Source organism: Eublepharis macularius, chromosome 4, assembly GCF_028583425.1.
Source record: "Eublepharis macularius isolate TG4126 chromosome 4, MPM_Emac_v1.0, whole genome shotgun sequence".
NCBI classification, from domain to species: Eukaryota; Metazoa; Chordata; class Lepidosauria; order Squamata; family Eublepharidae; genus Eublepharis; species Eublepharis macularius.
In genome coordinates this window covers 78,148,308-78,171,564 of record NC_072793.1, presented here as the reverse complement: position 1 = coordinate 78,171,564, position 23,257 = coordinate 78,148,308, and the positions used below count along the sequence as shown (strand labels likewise).

Below are 23,257 nucleotides of genomic sequence, written 5' to 3'. Positions count from 1 at the left end.
AGATCGGGTCCGATTCAAGTATTTTATCCGAATCAGAAATCCGAAGCGCACACCCCTAGTTTTCATGTAGCATGACAGTGTCAAGGTAACGTATACAAAGAAGAGCAGTACATAATAGGATGTGTTTCTGTACCAAGACTGAGTAGAAAGGACAGCTTTTAAAAATGATTGGAGGATTGCGCAAACCACATTTTAAAACAAACCACCTAATTTGATGATCCTAGTTCCAAGTTCAAGAAATATTACTTTATTATAGACACTGAATGTAAGCCATGTAGTCGCAGTATGTGACAAGAAAGCCACAATAAGGATCAACAGTGCCACTAAGGTGTTACAAATACAGTTAAGCTATAGTGTGGGCAGATTCTGACTTTTGTTAGTGAGGCCTGTAAACATCTCTTAAGAACTTTCAGGGTGGTTTGATTAATTAGCATGTTAACAAAGGAGAACTGTTTCACAGTATATGTGTATGAGATGCACGCTGTGCCTGTGTTTTAAAACATGTTTGTGTTCTTTTTCAGTGATCCTACAAGCATGAACTCTGTAAATAATAGTGTGATATATTTTGACCTTTTCTAATTTTTATACAAAAAAGAGAGGAAAAGTCACAAAAACAATAAATCTTCAACATTAATATATTGATCTTTTTTATATTGGATGCTGTCACATATGGAAATTTTAAGATATAAACGTTTCCAGGACCCATGGGATATGTATTCACACACCATCTGGAATTTTATAACTGGACATGCTGAAGTAGCTGGGAATGAATGTTGTTCGCTGCTAATGCTACTGTGTGGACTAACAGCACTGAGAAAATTTGCCTAGTGTGCCTTATTGCATGGAGAAGGAACTTTTCTAAACTTTGGCTTTCAACGATGCGATTCTGTTGCACATAGACGCAGATGCAAAAGGGGGAGAAAACAAAAAAGAAAAAAAAGATGCAGCCTTAGAAATGAGACAAACTGTGGCCTCTGGTTGAGCGCAGGAGGAACTTCCAGCCTGCGAAGATCATACAAGTGTAACCACACATGCTGCTACATGCCTCCAACCTGGTGAAAATATTTACGTTCTGGCATGATATGACTGATTCAACCGTCTGTGGATGCTTCTCCCAATGAAGAAACTTTACCTCGGGGCAGAGGGAGACCCTCAGTCAAGCTTTCTATAATCTGAGACTAAAGGTTGAAAGATTCTCTTGCAGAACTCTCACAGTGGTGGAATACTTGGGAATGTCTCACTTGCCAAACAGCTTTTTCTAGCAAAGGGAACTGTAATATTCATCTCTTTTTACAGATTAGGGCATAACACAAATTCTGTTAAAACGTCTTTAAGCTATGAGTTGACAACTGCTCTTTGCAAACTTGGAAGGGATTCTTATATGAAGTATAGTACTTCGTTCCCGGGATGTGCCAGGCTTGCTACATCAACACTTCATAACTGGATCCTCCTTTTTACTTTACTTCCCTACTGCTGTAGGAACAATCAAATTCATACCTCAAATAGTAGCATTTTAATTGGTTTCTAAGCATATCCCACAGTAACCTATGATAAAATTAATAGTTTACTAAGTAGCACTGGTGATTCAATTGGTTATGGAAAGAGCTCTTCTACCTTCAGTTCTCTAGAGCAAAGGTGCATTTTTTTTCCTAATACACCCATGTTACAGTGGTAGTTCCTTCATCAAAAGATGACATCATGCACACATCCTTAAACACCCATCATACACAGTCCAATTGTGACTGATGCATAAAGTGTGCAGCTGTTCTATTATCTCACAAAAATGCAGCTAGTTCCAATGGATCATAATTATGAGTGTGAACAAGGCAGGATAGTCGCACTAAAACATGGTCCTGAACATGAGCCATCATTCGCCTTGCTATAATCAAGTTCCATCTCACTCATTCCAAGAACTTAAACACATATTCCTAAGCAGTCTCTGTTGAACAGCCTCATTTGTAACAAGATGGCAATTTAATTTCTCATGGAATTGCCCCATTTTCATCAATGACTGGCCCTATGTAATGCTTTGTATACTTGCAGAACAAATCAGCTTCCCCATTTTTGGCATACACCCTCATAGTTTACTGATTGCTTCTAGCAGGGATAAAACACCACATGGTCTTCAAATTCTGGTATTTTGATTAAATGTGGAAGAGACATAATCTTAATCGATGTTCTGTTTACAAAATACAAGTTTCTTGAGTTCCCAAGAAGTAGATATAGTAATAATGTTTTTAAAGCTGTATTCAGGAATGTTTATGAATGAGGATTGGGATGCCTTAGGAGAGGTTTGGTATCTAGCAATCATATCTATCTGTTACATTTTTATTCTGCCTCTGAGGAGCTCTGCTGCAGAGCACATTTCATCTGCACAACAATCTTATGAAATAAACTAAATGAATGTCCCAAATCAGTAAGTAAGATTCATGGCCAAGCAAGAATTTAATACAGATCTCTCAAGTCCTAGTTCATTCTAACCCCCATACCACACTGGCTCCTGTGACTGGAACTACTGCAGAACAGGCTTAAGAGTATCTTACTTGTATGAGAGTGAAAAGGACAGTTTAATTGAAAGTAGAGTTGCTAACATCTGGCTTCAGACTGAACCAGTGCTTTTAACAGCTTCAGGACAAGTAATGGTTCAGCTGGCACAAGTTGCATCATTGCAATAGGAATAGCTATATATCCTGAACCCTTCTCTGTCTCACAACTATCAAAAACTGTCTTTGAATTAGGAGCCAACAACACAGTTCAGGAGCTGCAAAACTGACTGAGCAAAGTTGACTTAACAGGTTAATATTGCATGATCAATGGAATATTTGCACCCTTTGCCCAAGATCTTTTAGCAATTTTGTTATGAATATTCACATTTACAAAAACTAGTGAATATGTCATGATTTGAACAAAAACTAACAAGTTAGAATTCCCCTCCCCACAGTGTGTTGGTGCTAATTGGCTTCATCCTACTTCTGTTTTACAACTTTTTTTCCCCAAGAGGTGGATTTAAGCATATTCCAAAATGCTGGTGTGTATTACTGGCCAGCACTCATTTCTGTAGGGATGACGCGGTGCTTTCATTGAGTGTAGGTCAAAGAGGGTTCTGAACTGCTGTCCTGTTACTCTAGCAATAACATATACTATTTTTAATATTAGTAGTGCTTGTTAAAGCCTTATAGACGAACTGCTGTCAGTGCTTCAAAACAGTGTACAAGTCTTCATGGCAGAAGATGCAGACTACACCTTTTTTTGAGATTATAAAGTTAGCATTGCTTCATTTGTCAACAACTTGAGTTATATATAAGATAGCTTTATTTTATGACTTCTGAGGTGTATGTGATATTATTTTGCTTAATAATATTAAACTGTTGTATAAATGAAGATGGACATCACTGAGTTCAAAAAGACAAGTTGAAAACATTTTGTCAAGGGAAATGCTGTTAACTTCCAGTACAAAAGATCTACTTTCAAGGCTTCCATGAAAGTCATTGTGTAGGAGACTCTTTTACAGCCATAGGAGGAACCAGAACTGTTAAAACTCGTTAGCCCACAGATTGCAAAAACAACTTGTCCTCCTCTACAGCACATTGCATCCTCCAGTCTTCTAGCAAACTCCCTTTCTCCAGTCTGCAATGTGAACATGCTATACTTAATATTAAATGCCATTCTGTCTGGGGCTAATGGTGGTATGAAGGCTCTGGAACAGATTACAGGATGGTTTACTGTGAGATCCATACACACATTCACTGCATGAAACAGGAAATGTTAGGAACATGGTTGTCCTTCACAATGTTAGCTGGAGGGAAGCACATGATCTTGAATTTTTGTGATAGTTGTCACTATGTAATCCACAAACCGTTCTTTAAATTTTTCTCAGTCTTCTCTTTAAAAATTTTTGCCAAATTCATGAACAGCTTTTTTAACTTGGGAGAGTTTAAAGAATAACTTGCTGGCTTTGCAAGGGCAGGTGCTGGATGGGAAAACTCAATCATGTTTGTCTGGATCGTCACTTATGAAATCTAGTCTCATTTTACTCCCATATGGCCAATATAATCTAAAGTGCTGTTTCTTTAGGAACAAAGCCAAACATCTCTTCACTAGGAACAATATTTTTTTCCGTTAAGAGTACCAGTCGTATCACCAGAAAAATTAATCCTGAAGAAATTCAGAAGTACTTCATTATTACTAAAATCTCCTTTACAAAGCATTCTTTAAATACAAACTCACTGTTGGCAAGATAGTAAAGTTCTTGCAAGAGGAGTTCACACACTGTCTAATTTATTTGTATGCTTAAACGCCTTATTCCTTTTCAAGTTCTCAAAAAAACATGGATTCTCTGATCCATTTTAGTAAAGAGATGACCTGCATCAAATTTCCTCACCTCTAGATACCACTAATGTGAGCAGATTTAACAGTGCAATCAGAGTCTGGAGTAACTCTTCTTAAGATTGCACTGTAAATGTGTTATACTGTGACATTGTTCTTAATAGTGTAACTGCGTTTTTATCATCCCCTTTCTCCAAAGAGTGTAAAAACAATTTAGATATTTTTTAAAAAAATAAAACAGAATGATGCATGGGGTGATATTCTTTTACTGCACTAAGCTTGATTTGTGAACCACTTTCCTGACATCCGTACACAAGACATCACGTGACACAGGCTGTACATCAGAGTGCATTCACTCTTAATACTCCTCAGCTGTGGTGCCCTGAGTGAGATGCTACAAAACTCTATAGGTGAGCTACTTTGAGCATCTACCTGGATGTGGACAGAATGCATTCGTTGCATCGTTTATTTTACCTTTCTGCATTTGTTATAGATTTATTTGATTAATTCAACTTATACATCACTTGGAAATGTTGGTTAAAGCTACTGTACACATTTGACTGTGCACTGAAGGATACTATAGACAAAATAACCAAGCTTAGCCATCTTTAAATTGCTCGTCTTAGCAGCTGTCTAAATGCATCATTTAATGGTGTGGGGACTTGGAGGAAATGCACTACGTTGTAGGTAACAGCAATTATGCTACTGTATCACCATGGAATAACAGCAGAGCACATTATAAAGTGATAAATTCCAAAGAAGGTATTTCTTTGTTTGTTTTTTTAAAAGCATCTCCCTTATCTTGTGGTCCCTTTAAGGCTAACAAATGTATAGGGGTATGGTCTAGAACTCACTTCATCCTGAAGTCATGGTCTAGAACTCACTTCATCCTGAAGTCTAGGCTCTAGACTCTGCCTACTGATCCTAAAGATGATTTTTGGAATGAACTTCCTCTGTTTATTCCAGTCTCCCCTTTCTCAAATTTTAGACTGGAAGCTCTTTAAGGCAGGAATCTATTTGTATGTGGTCTGTAAAGTGCCACGCCCAATGATGGCAGTATTGAAACAGTAAAAAAAACTTATGCCACAATAAATTTGTTGATATCTAAGGCACCACAAGACTTTTCTGATTTTTTTAATTTATTATTTTCCCAACGGTCTCTTTATACCTTTGAGAACACTGCTTACTTTCAAACAATGAACAGTTTTGGTATATAAACTATATGCCTCCAACAGACTTCATTTTACAACACTTCAAATTGCTCTTAATTTGGTTGGAAACCAAGAATGGCCAACAAGGTATCTTAATTCATCTTGATTTCTCATAACTCAGATTTCATGGCTTTAACTTTTAAAGAAAATCTTCGAATGATCAGTTCGATAGAACTATGTTGCAGTAATTAAAGCTGTATTATATGGTTCTACTGGACAGCTATAATTTGGCAACATTCATTATTCAGGAAAACATAATAGCCAACATTGATTGGTAGATATCAGAGTATAGTGACTACATTTACTTACACAGTAGTTTCTCAAATCCTGAATAAACACTACTCAGAATACATTCATTTGGAAAATTTTGGAAAAACAAGCAGTTAAATAGTCTTGGGTTCAAAATTAATGGAACATCTCAGTAATTTAAGCATTTGCTTTTTTTAAAAAACATCCAACCTTGTTTAAAATGGGAATTAGTTTGTATAGGATGGTTGTTTCATAATCATGCGAAAACACCATCTGCATTCAATTCTAGCCTAAGTTACTGTACACTTTAGGTGGGTTGTAAAGCAGCTTGAAAAATATGTAATTATAATCAGAACGTCTTACAAATCTTTTATCACCATAGGTACCCACCATCATTGCATGAAAACTGAACTTATTCAAACAATATGCAGTGAAGTTTCGCTGATTCTGCCTTGCAGATAACACAAACATTTGTACCATAATTCACCAGCCCTGGTCAACTACTATAGTACATTTCCCAGAAGGCCACCTGGAGAAGGCAGTGAAGAACAGTGGGTCAGTACCTTAAAACCCATCCCTTCTGTAACCTGGTAGCAAGTTCTGTTATCACGAATACTGCTGCTGCTATACCATTTTCATCTCTACTTTGGTAACTGAGTAGCCTGACAGCATCCTTCAGGTGACGGTATTTGGCTGAGGGCTTTCCAATTACTAACTGCTATTTCTGAACACATTGTCAGGATGTGGCATAGTAAGTCAAGTGCCCATTAATTCAAGTGAAATCCCTAATCAATACAAGAAGACCACTTGGAACTCTATATACTGTACTCCATAACTGCAATTATCAATAAAAATAAACTTATATTTTATATTAAATAAAGTTCTGGCTTATTCAGGAAATATACAAAAAAATGCATGAATACGGAGGTGGAAGAGGCTGATAGTTTTATTTAGCTGTGGTGGAGACTGATCTTACAGATTGCCCATTCAGGTTTTCTTTTCATGCAAATAATCCTATTCACTGGATAGTATGTTGAGGTCTTTGCCTCTTATGAAGAATTTTTTGGATGTATTTAAATGCTTTACTGAGAAACATTTCTGAACTTTATTAAAATGTATAGCTTTGCTTTAAAACAAAGTTAGAGGCGAATATTTTATGCAATGAATATGTTTAGCTGTTAATGATTACACCTTACTGTAATATTTTTAACACGTACATGCCAGAACAAATGTTATATTTAGTTGTAATATGAGGAAACAACTATTTTTAAAATGAAGGCATTAATACAGTATTATACATTAGTAACTACAAATACACTAACCGTTTTGTAAATTTACAACAGTCACTGTGTTTCCAACCACTGCTTTGTGCTGTAATCCATAGTAAGAGTTGATATTTGGATATTTTTAAAATAAACATCTTCTTATACAAATTGTCTTTACTTTAATGTGAATATATATTGAACTGCCGCATTGGTAGCCAGAGCTATAAATGCATCGACATTAAGATTAGTGGTCTTATTATTTCTGACTAGAAAAAATTATACTGTTGTGATAATCAGAGCTATAGTTTTCAAACCACTTATTTCAAAATACTCCAGTCACAAAACACTGAAAGTATTGAGTGTTTTGTTAATGTGAAATAAAGGGGCTGATCATACACATTCATTCTGAAGCAATTCTCACTGTGATCACTGATAGAATGTGAATTGACAAAGGGTGACAAAGATGAAAAGCTAAATGCAATTCTGCAGATAAACAGCCCTATGGACAATCTATCTCTGGATTGCTGGGTGCTGTCAGGAGTCAGACTGTGAGTAGAGAACTGGATATTATGCTGTTGGAAAGCTGGGTAGATTCTACATCTGTTAATAACATAACATTTGATTTATATGCTGCCCTTCAGGACACTTTAACACCTACTCAGAGCCGTTTTACAAAGTATGTCATTATTATCCCCACAACGATCACCCTGTGAGGTGGTGGGGCTGAGAGAGCTTAGATACAAGCATTACTTCTCTAGGGAGAACCAAATGTTCAATCTGATATGCATAGGCAGCAGTATCACAGAAGCCTGCTTTCCACAAATACATTTTCTCTGACTCCTTTAAAGGAAAAAAATTGTATGTGGTGGCCTTGATGTTGGATTCATCCAATAACCTTATAAATAGCACATGAAGTAGTAGTAACTCCCAATTCTATCCATCATGGATCATCCAGCCAGCAGAAGCAGCCAGATAGGCATTTGCTTTGCCCTGACAGGAAAAAATGAAACTCCAGATTAAGCAGAATCTCTACAACCACAAGTTGTTGGGAGCTCACAGCACGATTTTACTCGAGACCTTTCCAGCACTACCGAGCTTGACCTTTTAGCCTATCCAATTATTAATATACTGCTTTACAACTCTTCCATAAAAGATGGATTCCCCTGTGGTTTGGTGTCCAGGCCGTTTACAGGGCCAGACCCAAGCCAGCTCTTACCCAGACTCGCTTCTTCTATCTAAAACATGTAAGAAAATCTACATATATTAAAAGGATTCGTGGATTCATTCTGGGAAAGTTAGCAGCCTGACAAAGAGCGAAACCCGGAGCAGCTTACACACACCCCTCCCCCCGCCTGTGCTTTTTACAGCTGTACGTCTTGCAGAAATTCAGCAAGTGAAAACTTTCTGGCGCTAGAGACGCACACGCTAGAGAGAGAGGGGTTAGCCGTGTTAGTCTGTAGTAGCAAAATCAAAAAGGGTCCAGTAGCACCTTTAAGACTAACCAATTTTATTTTATTACACACTCTGACAACTAGACAGCAAGCCAGGAAAGCTTCGCGTAAGCCTCCAAACATCAAGCCGGCTCCTCGAACGAGTCTCGGAGGCCTCCCGCGCTCTGAAGCGCCGCTTGGCCCGGCACAAAAGACTTCCCTCCGTTCGGCTGAGGCTGGGGCTCCACCTCTTTCCTCTCGCTCGGCCTTCCTTTCCCGGCCGGAGAAGCCATGAAGGCCGAGCCACGTTGCCGCCTCGAGACTCTGGCTCTGAGGAAACAGCTGATCGGGTAGGTGCCGCGGGCGCCTAGAAGACCTGCAGGCCTCTCGCAGGCGAGGACTTACGCAGCTCGTGGGGCCCTCGCCTGGGGCTGCAAAGGGACGTGCTGGCCTCTTTTACAAACGCCCCAGAATGAAGGGGTTGCATGAGCTGTACTATTTCAGTCAGTCTGTAGGCGAGGGGAGAGGCACATTTCTAATGATCAGCCAGGGGAAGAAAAACACCTCTCTGCAGGCAAAAGTGTAACACATCAGAGGGAGCTCCTCTAGCCTGAGCAGACTATACTGGTATTATCATCACTGGGAAGTCTTTAAAAAATGCTATCCCTCACTTGCTTTCTGGCGGAGACCCTACTATCCTTTCAGAGTTTTGCTGCCTCATTATCACCGCCTTCCGTCTGGTGGTGCATACCTATATCTGGCCCACAAGCAGCAGCATTGAGCTGTGGAGAGGTGAGGTGAAAGAACAGACCAAACTGCTGGTGAGGAATTATTTTTTTCAAATTCCCTTACACCATAAGAGGAAAACTAGCACAGAAGTCAACCAGCCAAGGTTGAACCTTTTTTGCGATGCTAATCCTTTATTTGCAGGTAGTTCTTATATGAGGGATTATTTTAAGATGCGAATCTCCCCACTTGCAGTCTGAAGTGGTACAGCCCATTCTTCCATCTTGTTCTGCATGCCTTAATCAAGCCAGGAACTGATGTGGTTGTGATCCTCATATACTGATGAGGCTGGGGGCAGCTGAGAAACCTTGGCCTGGGCCTTTTGCAAGTGCTGTTGGCTGGCCAGGTTGGAAGCATCTTTGACAGCTCAGAGCATTCTGAGTCTCATCCAGCTTTTGTGTTGTATACCTGCCAGAGACTCACATCATGACTCTCTCATCCTTCAAAGAGCTCCCTGCCTAGGCTCAAGCAGCAAATATTAACATCATGCTTGTTTATTTTGTATTTTGTTTATCTACAACTTGTTTATTTTGTATTTTGAATCTTGTGAGACTTATTACAGCAAAGGACAAGTCTAGTATATACAAATTACCTTTAGTATACAAAGTACATGGATTGTCTTCACAAGGATGGATATTCAGATAAGTACTGTCCAATATCATCTTCCGTGTAAACACCAAAGGGATTGATGAGTTTGGACTGAAAACTACTTTGATCAAGTACTGATGGGACTACACATGCTGAAAACTGGATTGAGAGAGCCTTTATGGTAGTTTTTGTTCATATATTTAGCATTTTAATGCTATATTGTTTTTCTCAATTAATTTTTTTAAGTTGATTTAAGTTGCCTTAACGTCTGTTGCAAATAGTGTGATGTGAATATTTTAATAGATCTAAAGAAGCTTCTCATTAGCTTTCTCAGCCATACCTGAAGCCTGACAAAGCCTTATCTACAGCTAACAGACATATGTTTAAAACCAGTGTTAACAGGACAGCTAGTATTCACTGCCAGTCTGTTTTACACAAAGGGCATTAAAGGGAAGAGGAAGAGTCATCCCTCTGCATATCAGCTATTTAAGCCCATGTCTGGTATCAGTGGGCTTGAAACCAAATGAATGCATTATCAGTGAAATCCTAAGAAGGGTTACTCCAGTCTAAGCCCATTGATTTCAGTGGGCTTAGACTGGAGTAGCTCTGCTTAGGTTTTCACTGTATGTCTTGTTACTTTTTTTACTTCCTCAGTCCAATGCAACTATAAATGTCAATTCTATGCTGTTTAGCAAAAAGTGTGGAGAAGAGAGATGTCCAAATTGTTGCTTTGCAGATAGTTTCATGGTGATTTTTGCAAATTAAAGGTACTGTAGAGAATAAGCTGTAATGGTTCTTGGTAATCTTTTGTCAAAATGCTAAATTCTAGAGCAGAGTATCTTACAATGTAAACATGAACAAAGATGCACCCTTCTAAACCTATTGATTTCAATGGGATTGCACTGTAGGATTGTACTGTTATCTAGTAAGTAATGGTAGAAAACCTTACTCCCGCCCTGCCCCAAGTGATAAATGGTTAAAACCTACATACAAGGCCTCTATTTTTCTGTGAAAAACAAGTGTCAGTTTTTAGCACCACTTTGTTCTCACCCAAAATGTGTAACTTTTGATAATGTAAGGAGGAAATGTTCAAAGATCCTATAGGCAAACTTAATCCTCATTACAAAAGTTGTTTGGAGACTCTAGTATGTAGGCAGGCAAGTTGCTAAGAGCTTAAAGCATGTTTTTGAGTAAGGTCCCAAGTAGGCAATCTACAAACTGGGCCTGCAAGCATAAGTAATAGGGAGTCTGTGAATATGTGGGCATTTTGAGATGGATTTATCCTTTTTCGAAGCAAAAATGCTTATGGTATGGACATTTGGTATTTTGTTTGCTGGTAAGAAGGCCCTTGTTGAGCTTCTGCAAAGAAGTCCAGAATAGAGCAGACAAGCAGAACACTCAAAAGTACTTGCGGGTGTCATCTCATTTCCCCCTCCCCCACTATTTCCTCTTTCCCTTCCCTGGCAGCACCCATAGCTTTTCCCTTTTTCTTGCTTACGTCTGTCCTTCCCACCCACCAGCCAGTCTATCTTGATCTGTCCCTGTCTTCAACTTTCCTTCCTTCCCTCACCCTGGCAGTCTCTCCCTGGGAAATCTCAATCAGCACAGTGCTGATTGAGTTGGGCCCAGTTGCACAGTAGGGAACCTGCAAGGACTCATTTTCCCATGTATCCTCTCACCACACCATTTCTTATTTCCTTCATATGCTCACCTCTTGTTCCCACCCACCAAGCAACCTACCTTTTATATGTCTCTCCGTCTGAGCCAGTTTGGTGTAGTGGTTAAGAGTGTGGGACTCTAATCTGGAGAACCGGGTTTGATTCCCCACTCCTCCACTTGAAGCCAGCTGGGTGATCTTGGGTCAGTCACAGCTTCTAGGAGAAATTATGTAGTAGCATACTTACACTCTGAAAATCTAATCACTACATCATACTGCTGTTGAACAATAGCAAGGAACCTGTGCTGGGTGAGTCATGCAAGTGGTAGCAAGTTGCTAGAGGTTGCTGGCAGGTCTGGCCCCAAAAGGCCAAAACCACACAGGATACAGCAATGCCCCCCTCCCCTGCCTATTTCTGACAGTAACCAAGTCTTCAGCTGCCAATACTTTTGTGGTTGCCTAGCAACAGCCATAGAAGACATTTATTTCTTAAAGCTACAGATGCTGCTTCTAGTATTTGAAGGTTTTAAAACCCGGTTATTTATTGTTGTTGTTATTTCAGATATTTCTGAAAACCTGGGGAGTTTTTCAGGTATATAGAAAGAACTGTCTTGTCTTTTCATGGTTCCAGTCTCTGGATTTAAGAATCCACAGATTTGACCATGTTGAGAATTAGATATACTGACAAGTGGGGGACCAGCAAGAACTTGTAGGGAACATTTTATTTTCCCCTCCCCTACTATTTCTTCTTCCTCTTCCCTGAACTCCCCCCAAGCCTTTTGCTTTTTCCTGCCTCCTCCTCTTTCCCAGCCACCTGCCCAGCCTACTTTTATCTCACCCCCCTGGCTTCATTTTTCTCTCCTTCCCTACCCCTGGCAGCCTCTCTGTAGGAAAAGTCTGGCCAAGCTGTACTATACCCACTGCCAAGCCAGGCCTGGCAGCACAGTGGAGTACTTGGAAGAACTTATGAGGGGCACCTCACTTTCTCCTATATCCTATCCTCCCATACTATTTCTTATTTCCCTCCTCCCGACAGCCCCCATATCCTTACCTTGCCCTGCTTCCTTCTCTCCACATCCAACAAGCAACCTACCTTTTATCTGCCGCTCTTAAGCTATATTTAATATTTACATGTTTATCCTGCCTTTCTCCACAACATGGACACAAATAACAACAACATTCAATTTATATACCACCCTTCAGGACAACTTAACACCCACTCAGAGCAGTTTACAAAGTATGTCATTATTATCCCCACAACCATAATCACTCTGTTACCACTACACCAAACTGGCTCAAAGCAGCTTACATAATTTTTCCCCATTTTATCCTCACAACAACACTCTGAGGAAAGTTAGGCTGAAACTGTGTAACTGCCCAAGGTCACCTGGTGAGTTTCTGAAGCATAATGGTGATTTGAACCTTGATCCTCTCAGATCCTAGTCTGAAACACTAACTACTGTACCACAGTAGCTTTCTGAAGGCTGGTTGCTGTTGAACAGTAGCAAGTAGCCAGTCCTGGGTAAGTCACACAAATCATGTGGTAGCGAGTCAGCTGGTGGTTGCTGCTTGGCCAGGCCCCAATGAGTCATCCCTTAAAGACCAAAACAGTCCTGAAAAGCTCCCCACTGATCCTGCCTTTTATTCATAGAAACCAAGGCTGGAAAGCTGGCAATACTGTTGTGGTTGCCTAGTAACAACCAGGCAACAACATTCAATTCTTAAAGCTACTTCTGTTATTTTAGGTGTTTAACCCTCCATTTTTAAAAAAGATTTTAGATTTTTCTGCAAACTTGGAGCTTTTTTCAGGTTAGTAAAAAGATTTGTCGTTTGTTCATGGCTTCTGTCTGTGGAGTTAAGCATTCCCAGATTTGACCATGTTGATAATTAGATATATGGTTATTAGCTCTCTTTGAATTTACCTGCTTGCTCTACACACAATGAAGTAAAAACTTCCTGCCCCTCTCCCCACTTATGGTTTTCTATACCCAATTGCTTGACATCTTGTGTGATGATAGGTCACTGTAAGAGTATATTGCCTTAATTCAGAGTTGCTGCCACTCATTACTCAGGCTCTCAGATGCAACATTTCTTGCTGAGGATGTGCCACCAGTCCTTAGATCTGAGGAAAGCAGTAAGCATCCAGATGGCTGGGGTCACATTCTGACAATGTAAAGAAGTATCTTCTTGAGTGAGAAGCAGGAATCAGCACAATCTCTGCCTTCTGTGACTTACAGAGACCCATGTTTGCAATCACCACTAACCAAAAGAGCAACATGACTGCTGTATACCCTGCATATCGCTCCACCAAACATACCCATCCAATAATATTAAAATTTTTAATATTTAATATTATTTATTTAATATTAAACTTTTAAATATTAAATATATAACATATGTTTCAATGCAACACTACTAAATTCCAGTAAGTTGTTGCATGCAGAGCAGCCCCAAAGGGCTGCAGGTGGCATGTGAAAAAGCCACATGTGGCTCTCAAGCCAAAGAGTAAGTACCACTTTGTGCTTCTTCTTTTCTGGCCTGATAAAAAGTCCAACTCACTTCACAGATTTAATTAGCATATGATCAGTTAAAGAGGAGGCTTTGTTGTAATCTGCCCTGAGCCTGCTGATGTGGGGAGGGTGGAATATAAATTGAATATAAATAAATAAATAAAGATCTTTTTTTAAAAAAACCTTGTTTTTGCTCTAGATTTGAAAAAACCATGTAACAGCTGAGTCTATGGAAGTCCCAAACCTAGAGAAAGGATAGATGAGAGCCAATAAACTGATGCTCATCCATGAGACTGAGGTTCTTTGGTCAATGACAAAGCCATTCAAGGATTGAAGAGTTGGCTTATCCTGGGTGGTTGTACTCCCCTTGAAGGAGTAGGCTTGTACCTTGGGAGTGCTGCTGGACCCTGGACTATAGTTGAAGGCTCATATTTCCTCTGTGTTAGGAAGCACTTATTTATTTATTTATTTATTTACTTATTTCATTTATACCTCACCTTCTTCTCCAGTAAGGGCCCCAAAGCTGCTTAAATCATTCTCTCTTCCATTTTATCCTCACAACAACCCTGTGAGGTAGGTTAGGTTAAAAGTTAAGAGTGGGACTTGCCCAGGGTCATGCAGCAAGCTTCCATTGCAGAGCAGGGACTCGAACCTGGGTCTCCCTGATCCTAGTCCAACACTCTAACCACTATGCTACACTGACTTTTATCAGAATCATCCAATTCTCCAACTCCTGCCATTCTTGAAAGTATACTCTAAACACAAAAGGAGAGAGGTCTCCAACATCATAAACACAACCGGAGCGGAACTCCGCAAGACCATAAACACTACCAGGTGTTATCCAAAGTTAATTAGATTAATTTACAAGCACAAGTGCTCAATTGTGAATAATTTTTCAAATATTTGTAAATTCCTTTAGTCTTTATTCCATGTTAATAAAGTATGTCCATAAATAGATGCAATAGTCTATGACCGCAATTCCATTGTAATTCCTATTTCTTTCAGACGGATGTCAATGCTGATGTCTTCGTGGAACAAGGCCACTTCGGGTTCTGAATCACGGCAGCCACAGGACTCCCGGCAATTGGCAATGAGCCCACCGGCTTGTAAACCTGCTCATTTCGAAGTCTCTTCGTCTCGGCCAATAGTTTATTTCTCTTCAAAGCTGTACATTTCACCCTGCATGGTAGCCATCCAATTTCCTGTTGCATCAGAAAATTGGATGGCTATCATGCAGTGTGAAATGTACATCTCTGAAGAAAAATCAAGACATCAGCATTGACATCCGCCTGAAAGAAATAGGAATTACAATGGAATTGCGGTCATAGACTATTGCATCTATTTATGGACTTACTTTATTAACATGGAATAAGGACTAAAGGAATTTACGAATATTTGAAAAATTATTCACAATTGAGCACTTGCGCTTGTAAATTAATCTAATTAACTTTGGATAACACCTGGTAGTGTTTATGGTCTTCATGCGGAGTTCCGCTCTGGTTGTGTTTATTATTCTTGAAAGTATAAACTGACAGCAGTGACCCATGCTCTGATCACATTCAGGTTAGATTACTGAAACACGTTTTACATGGTGCTGTCTTTGAAAACTATCTGGAAATTTCAATTGGGCTGATATGTGGCAGCAGGCTATTGTACTGTAAAAATGTGGCAGCCAGGTTGTATACAGCAGTCATCACTCCCGTGCTTAAAGCTCAGCATTGTCTGGGCCTATTTCATTTCATTGTCTGGGCCTATTTCTATTTCATTTAAGCACTCCTGTGCTTAAAGCTCAGCATTTCTGGGCCTATTTCAAAGTGCTGGCTCTTATTTTAAAGTCCTAAATGGTGTAGAATCAGGGTACCTGAACATTTACCTTTTCCTGTATTGTTCAGCATGCCTGTTAAGCCTCCAGACTTTATCAGTGGTGAGGCTTTGGCTTTGCAATGCCCTCCCCCTTGAAGCTCACCCGATACCTAATTTACTGTCTTTGAGGAACCAGCCCAAACATCTTTTTACCAAGATTTTAACTCAAAGGTCTCATCTTATTTTTAACTGTTCTATATTCTGCTTCTAAACAGTAGACTGCCTTTTAAGTATCATTTTAGGCTACTGCATATTATATGCTGCTGTTTTTTTGTTATTGATTATTTTATATTTGTTTATTATGTTTGTTATTGTTTTTATGCAGCTGTTTTTTTGTTTCTGGAGTTGACATATTCAAATTGGCATAAAAATGAGTATTTGGAGCTTTTTTATTTTTAAATGAGTACTTAAGTTCTACAGAGATCTATTTTTTTTTCTTTCTGTCAGATCCTCTTGCAAGCTTTTTTTCCCAGAAGACCCAGTGAAGATTACGAGAGCAAAGGGCCAGTATATGTATGATGAAAATGGGAATGAGTACCTGGACTGTATAAGTAATGTCGCTCATGGCAAGTGTGAAGTTAATTTCTCATTTAAGTCCCAATTACATTTTCTACCTCAGTGGCCATTTTTAACCAAGCAAGCTACTTCTGGTGGTTGCAACTGGGATCTGAGAAGTGAGGCTGCATATCATTCCATGCCCCTCAGCTTTGACTGAGGATTTCAAATTTGTTTTCATTTACAGATTGCACCTGTGCACATCCATTTGTGTGGCACCATGCAACACCATAGCTAGCAATGTCAGAACATTTATTTATTTGCTGCCTTTTCTCTAGAGGTTCTCAATGCATCTTACCATGTTAAGTATAAAAAAACTTTAAAACAGCGTTAAAACAGTTAAAATACATTATAAAGCTGTCCTAAATAAAACAGTCTTCAGCTGCCTCCTGAAATTAGAGTGAGGGAGGCCAGGTGCACCTCCCAGGGCAGATTCTTCCACAAGTATGGGCTGCCACCAAAAAGGCCATCTCCTTTGTACCCACAAACCGAGCTTCTTTGGTTGATGGGACAGTAAGAAGGGCCTTTCCCTGTGATCTCAACTCCCAGGCAGAAACATATGGGAAAAGAGAGTCCTTCAGAAACCCTGGTCCCAAGCCATGTATAGCTTTAACGGATAGAATCAGCACCTTGAATTGGGCTTGGGAGCAGATCAGTAGCCAGTGTAGTTGCTGTCAGCAGGGTCACATGTTCCCAAAAGCTGGCTCCAACCAGCAGTCTAGCTGAAGCATTCAGCACTAGCTGCGGCTTCCAAACCATCTTCAAGGGTAGCCCCAAGTAGAGTACATCGCAATAGTCCAGTTGAGATGTAACTAAGACATGGATCACTGTGACAAGATCTGACTGAATCAGGAATGGGAAAAGCTGACACACTAGCTGAAGATGGACAAACACACTCTGAGCACTGCAGTCACCTGGTTTTCTAATTTGACTGCTATGTCAAGCAGTATTCCTAACTCCTAAGCTGTGAACTTTACTTTTGGGGGGAATGTAATCCCATCCAAGACTGGTGAGATCTCACATTGCTGGTCTGTCTTTCTACCAAAGCAATGAACCTCCATCTTGTCAGAGTTATCAGCTTGTTCACCCTTATCCATCCCGTTACTGACTACAACAAACGGTTCAGAACATCAACAGCATTCTTGGAATTAGATGGGAAAGGCAGAGCTGGGTATCATCTGCATATTGGTGACACCGCAGCCCAAATCTCTTGATGATGTCTCCCAGTGGTTTTGTGTGTTAAATAACATGGGGGATAAAATCGAGCCCTGGGGGGCTCTATAGGTCATGGAGTAGAAAAGAGTCCTCCAGTATCGCTTTCTGAGTCAAATTACCAAGACAGGACACAAACAACCAAAACACAGTGCACCTTAGTCCCAAGGCCAAGAGGTGACTCAGAAGGATACCATGACTAATGATATTGAAGTCCACTGAGAGATCCAGCAGGACTAACAGGGTCACATTCCCTCTATATAGTTCTCATTAGAGGTCATCAACCAAGGCAACCAAAGCAGTCTCTGTTCCCAACTCTGGCCTGAAGCCAGATTGAAATGGATCTAGAAAACCAGTCTCTTCCAAGAATTCCTGGATTGGGAAGCAACCACCTACTCTTAACACCTTACTCAAAAATAGAAGACTGTCTGGAAGTTCACCAACATAGTAGGGCCTTTTGGATTAAAGTGGAGCTAGATAATGTCTCATACCTAGCATATAGCTTGGCTGATTTAAAGTATAGCAAGCACTTGTGCCTCTGACTGACATGCATCAGGCCAGATTATTTTAAACTGATGCAAAGAGGCACTATCCCAATAATTTTTCAGGACTCAGCGGTGTATAAATTAGCCAGACTTTAAAACAACATAAATTAGTTACTAAATGTACAAGAATACCCTTTTTGAGTGGACATTGAAATAGGCTTTCTCCCTCTACCTTTCTTATCTTTCAGTTGGTCACTGCCATCCTGAGATAGTCCGTGCAGCACATCAACAAAATCAGCTGCTAAATACAAACTCTCGGTATCTACATGACAACTTGGTAGATTATGCACAAAGACTTTCCAATACATTGCCTGAAAAGCTGTGTACTTTCTATTTTTTGAATTCAGGGTAAGGGCCTAATATGCGAATAAGGCAGTTTCTTCTTACTCTCTCGACTTGCATCGATACTGACTGAAGTAGCAAAGTTATGTAGTTACGAGACACAAAATGCTAACAGTATTCAGTAAGATTTAATTTTGAGCAACAGTGCACAGGATTTGGCTGTTTTATGTACTTTTATTCAGAGTGACTTTTGGAACCAGTGATATGACAGTTGAATTTTACAGGTCTCTTTTTCCATACATTATAAAACAGGGAAGCATGTTACCTACACAACCATGTAAGTGAACTGTGTGCCAGAAAAAATGTAGTGCATCAGTTACCTTTGTTTTGATACTTGGTATTTATTTCCACTTTTTCTGTTCTTTTAGCCAGAACTGAATATTTTGAATATATCCTACATAGGAAAAAAATTATTGTTCCTATATATTCAGGCCTCAGGCTATATTTTTCATTTATAACTCAAGGTGAATGCATCAAGCAGTTTGTGACACTGAAAAGGTTCATTACAGAAGTATGTAAATTGGCTGGGTCAAAACTGTAATGTTCGCAGTGGTTCACTTTTGTACATACTCGTTTTGTTGTGCCCATTTCTAAATCCAGGGTCTGATTGCTCAGGTATGTAACCTGTAGATACAAACAGCAATGCTAAGGAGATCATTATTTGGCTGTATATGTAGAATGAAAGAGTCATGGGACTTTCAATTGTAGATCAGAAGCCAACGATCTTGCCCTAAGATTGGCCCGGCAATACACGAAGCATGAGGATGTTATTGTAGTGGATCAGTAAGTATATACTTTTTTAAAAAATCACCTGATTTTTATTTTGAATCAAAAACATGAACTTTGCAGATGTATGGCACAGCTGTTGTGATTTTTGTATTTTTGCACTGAAAAAGTTTCGTTACTAGCAGAGATTCTAAAATGTTCATTGTTCATCTATTTATTTAGCCTTGTTAGTTACTACACTTGACCATGTACACAGGACAAATATACTACACATGAGCCTTCTGAAATGCATGATCTTTACAGTGGTTTCTTCTGAAGAGGCAACTCATGTATGTTCCAGATTTAGAACACATGTAGCAAACCCCAGATTAATATGTACCAACACAGGAAATCCACATTGCCCCCTTCTGAAGAAATGGTCATCACACAGATCAGGAGGGACAGTATATAACAATCTGTACATACAGTCACAGGGTCAGGAATGTAACATCTGAAGAAGGCTTTTGTCACACCGGCTCTTCTTCCAAAACGTTCAGAGCAGAGTACTTGAGAGTTCTAGGTGGTTTCACATATACATAATGCTCAAGTGTATCCTACTTAGCTTCAGAGTTGGAAATACATCAGGCACCCTCAGATAGTGTTCTATATTCCACTGCAATTGTCACCAAAGTATAGTGCATACAATCTTGCAAAGAATTATACAACCCTGTTACTGGAATTGACTTGGATCCTATGCTTCTTGATGAAATACTTCTCAATTTAAACTGATGCTTCAGCTTGCTTTTCCAAAGAAAACAATTGAAAGAATGTCCGAAACACTAGAGCAGCTGCTTATTTGGCAAACTCTGTGTTAGCCCTAATGAATTACAGGTGTGGAATTGACAGTATAGTTCTACTGATTGTTTGTTTTTGTTTTAAGTGCTTATCATGGACATCTGACATCCTTGATTGACATAAGTCCATATAAATTCAGAAATCTTGATGGCCAAAAGGAATGGGTCCATGTGGTATGCAAAAGAGATTACAAAATATTGTCCTTTTTCAATTAACTGCTTACCAAAACCCAGTTAGTCTCAATAACAAATTACCCTTTCTTTGGATAGGTCCCTCTTCCTGATACATACCGAGGATTGTTTAGAGAAGACCACGAAGATCCAGCCACAGCATATGCCAGTGAAGTGAAAAAAGTAATTGATCAAGGACACCAAAAAAGCAGAAAGGTAGAATAAAGGAAACCTTTAATTCACCTCTTTAAACTGTTTTTTTAAGTAAGCTCTAGTTGATACAACATGACAAATGTATTTTACCTTAATACAGCAAGCATGATTTTTGCTCAGAAAGGCTGTCTGGGTACCAGCTGCTCTTCTGAGCCACACCTGTTGTCTATTCAGGAAGAGCGGTATTTGTGAACAGCAGCATGCTGGCATGTAGCTTGCTGACAGCATTTCTGGATTGGAATCATTGCTCACAGCTGTTTCCCAAATGCTGGTTCAAGTTTTAAGCAGTTGGAATATAAATTTATCCTTCCACAGTTAGCATCATATTGTTATATTAACTTTTCAGTTTGCTGCATTTTTTGCTGAATCTTTACCAAGTGTTGCTGGACAAATCATTCCACCACCAGGCTATTTCCAGAAGGTAGCAGAGTAAGTACTTGCAAACTCAACATTCATTCCACTTTCTCCATTGGATCTAAATGGCTTTGTTTGAATATTCAGATTGCTGTATCCTTTCAGGTCTTTTGCTGCTGGTAATCTGGAACATGATCCAAACTGAAGCACTTTGACATGCAATCCAAGTCGCATTTGATTCCAGTGGGAGAATTAAGCATATGTTTAGCACTCTCCTATGGAATTCAACTAGTTTGACTGTGGCTCTGGTTGCTATTGCATGATTTGGGCAAAGCTTTTGGGGGGTTAATATGTGTATGCATGTTTAATGAATAAATAAAGAGTAATAACATTTAGAAACATGCAATCATAATATTTGGAACAAATTGGTTCAAAATTACGGATTATATCTGTATGTGTTTCTGTGATTCCTGGCTCTCTTAATAGGCACATACACAAGGCAGGAGGTGTGTTAGTTGCTGATGAAATTCAAGTTGGCTTTGGAAGAGTTGGCAAACATTTTTGGGCATTTCAGCTTCAGGGAGAAGATTTTATCCCTGATATTGTCACTATGGGAAAACCCATTGGCAATGGACATCCTGTTTCCTGTGTAGCAACAACCAAGGACATTGCAGAGGCATTTTCAGCAACAGGAGTAGAATATTTTAACACAGTAAGTAGCTGTCAAATCCTTGCTCTAAATGTGGATGTTAGCTTTAGTTTAAATTGTTTTATGTACAGTTACAATGTGCACATTGGGCTACCTGAAAAAGTTGCAATGTTTTTATAACAACCAAAGTACCCAAAATACGAAGTGGGAAAATATACAATAAATCCAACTGACACCACAAAATATACAAAATGAAACTGTAATAAATACACAACTAGAAAAGACTATACATTCAACACCTATTCATATAATGTATCCATATGGAAACAATACCGCAAAATGCATAAACACAATGGTGTCAATAAACATTTATAATAAAACTATAAACAGAAGGCGTAGGAAAAGCATGGAATGTAAAATAAAATGGAATATGGAACAAAATATTAAATGGAATTACATCTGTTAGCAGGTCATTTCAGTGTGTAATGTATAGGTCAGGTCTTGAATCTCTGGACAAGAAAAGTGGAATTTAACCACAGTCATGTATTTCCTAGTGGTTTCATTATAAAGAGATTAGGTTTGGTACTAATAATGACACAGAAAAAAGAGAGGTACATGTTCTGGAAGTTTGTGCATCAAAACAACCTGCTAGGAGACCTCGTTCCATTTCATACTTACTTCCATTTCACATGCCATGTTTTTCTATGCCTTCTGTTTGTGGGCTTATTGTAGAGGCTTATAGATGTCATTGTGTTTATAGTTTGATGTATTATTTTCATATGAATATATTATATAGTTGGTGCTGAATGTAGTATTTTCTATAATGTTTATTACAATTTCACTGCTCATATTTTGCAGGGTATCTGTTGGATTTATTGTATATTTTCCCACTTTTACTATATTCCACTTTGTAAATGGGTACTTTTTTGTTGGTATATTGGAAGATTTTGGAAGAACTTGGAAGAACTTTTTAAAAAACAGGTTTTATAACTACATTAATTACAATAGTACTTTTTTCAGCATATCAAACAATTACATGTAGAAAGCTCATCTCTACTTTTGTCACTTGTTCCCACTCACTCCACTCCCGGGGCCCCAGTTTGGAGGAAATCCTGTGTCCTGTGCAATAGGTCTCACAGTCTTGGATGTCATTGAAAAAGAGCAGCTTCAAGCCCACGCTCTTCAAGTGGGACGCTTCCTCATGGAACTACTCCATCAACAAAAAGAAAAACATTCTCTAATTGGTGATGTCAGGTACCAGTCATTTTATCTCAGCAAGTATACCAGTGATCCACTTGTACAAGGACCATGGATTTTTCTCATTTTCCCTTCTCACTAGCAATTCTTTCAAACCCTAGGAAAATTGTTTTCCATGGTCACAAAACCCACATGGTATACTATCCATACTGGTTGGTGGCTGCAGTGAGAAGGGGATGAAATCACTCCTTTCTATATTCTTCAGCACACTGCTGGCTGAAGAGGCAGGAAGGGCAATTTCATTCTTCCCATCCTCTGTGGCTGCTATTCCATGTGGGTCTCACAACCCTGGGAAACAACTTTCCTAGGGATCCGGACTGCTGGGGAGAGGGGAAAGCAGAGAAAACTCACAACTCTCGAGAGCATTTTGCTGACAGATTGCTGGATCCAACCCCTCATTTGCAGGAAGTGTATTATAAAAATGTCCACTAATCCAAGGAGTATTTATGAGAACTGCCATAAGCAACCTCTTTTCTCAATACATAAAAAACAAAACAAGTTGTGGAAAAAGAGGC

The 23,257-nt window shown here is 39.2% G+C and overlaps 2 protein-coding genes across 3 annotated transcripts in view; both read left to right on the top strand.

The window, feature by feature from the left end:
- The window catches only part of LOC129327368 (collagen alpha-1(XXIII) chain-like), a 507,186-nt gene extending 499,973 nt beyond the window's left edge, over positions 1 to 7,213 (top strand). The window contains exon 35 of the mRNA XM_054975948.1: positions 900 to 7,213. Within this exon, the coding sequence (XP_054831923.1) occupies positions 900 to 953 (54 nt within the window). The 3' untranslated portion in view covers positions 954 to 7,213. The remainder of the gene's footprint in view (positions 1 to 899) is intronic.
- A 1,346-nt stretch (positions 7,214 to 8,559) lies between these two features.
- The window catches only part of PHYKPL (5-phosphohydroxy-L-lysine phospho-lyase), a 26,808-nt gene continuing 12,110 nt past the window's right edge, over positions 8,560 to 23,257 (top strand). The window contains exons 1-9 of one of the 2 annotated variants that reach the window (XM_054975944.1): positions 8,560 to 8,831; positions 16,333 to 16,451; positions 18,386 to 18,545; positions 19,248 to 19,322; positions 20,185 to 20,272; positions 20,369 to 20,485; positions 20,829 to 20,911; positions 21,323 to 21,548; positions 22,585 to 22,739. In XM_054975944.1, the coding sequence (XP_054831919.1) occupies positions 8,773 to 8,831; positions 16,333 to 16,451; positions 18,386 to 18,545; positions 19,248 to 19,322; positions 20,185 to 20,272; positions 20,369 to 20,485; positions 20,829 to 20,911; positions 21,323 to 21,548; positions 22,585 to 22,739 (1,082 nt within the window). In that variant the 5' untranslated portion in view covers positions 8,560 to 8,772. Of the gene's footprint in view, positions 8,832 to 9,954; positions 10,037 to 16,332; positions 16,452 to 18,385; positions 18,546 to 19,247; positions 19,323 to 20,184; positions 20,273 to 20,368; positions 20,486 to 20,828; positions 20,912 to 21,322; positions 21,549 to 22,584; positions 22,740 to 23,257 lie in introns of those variants that run through there. The other variant, XM_054975945.1, reaches the window with a different exon arrangement.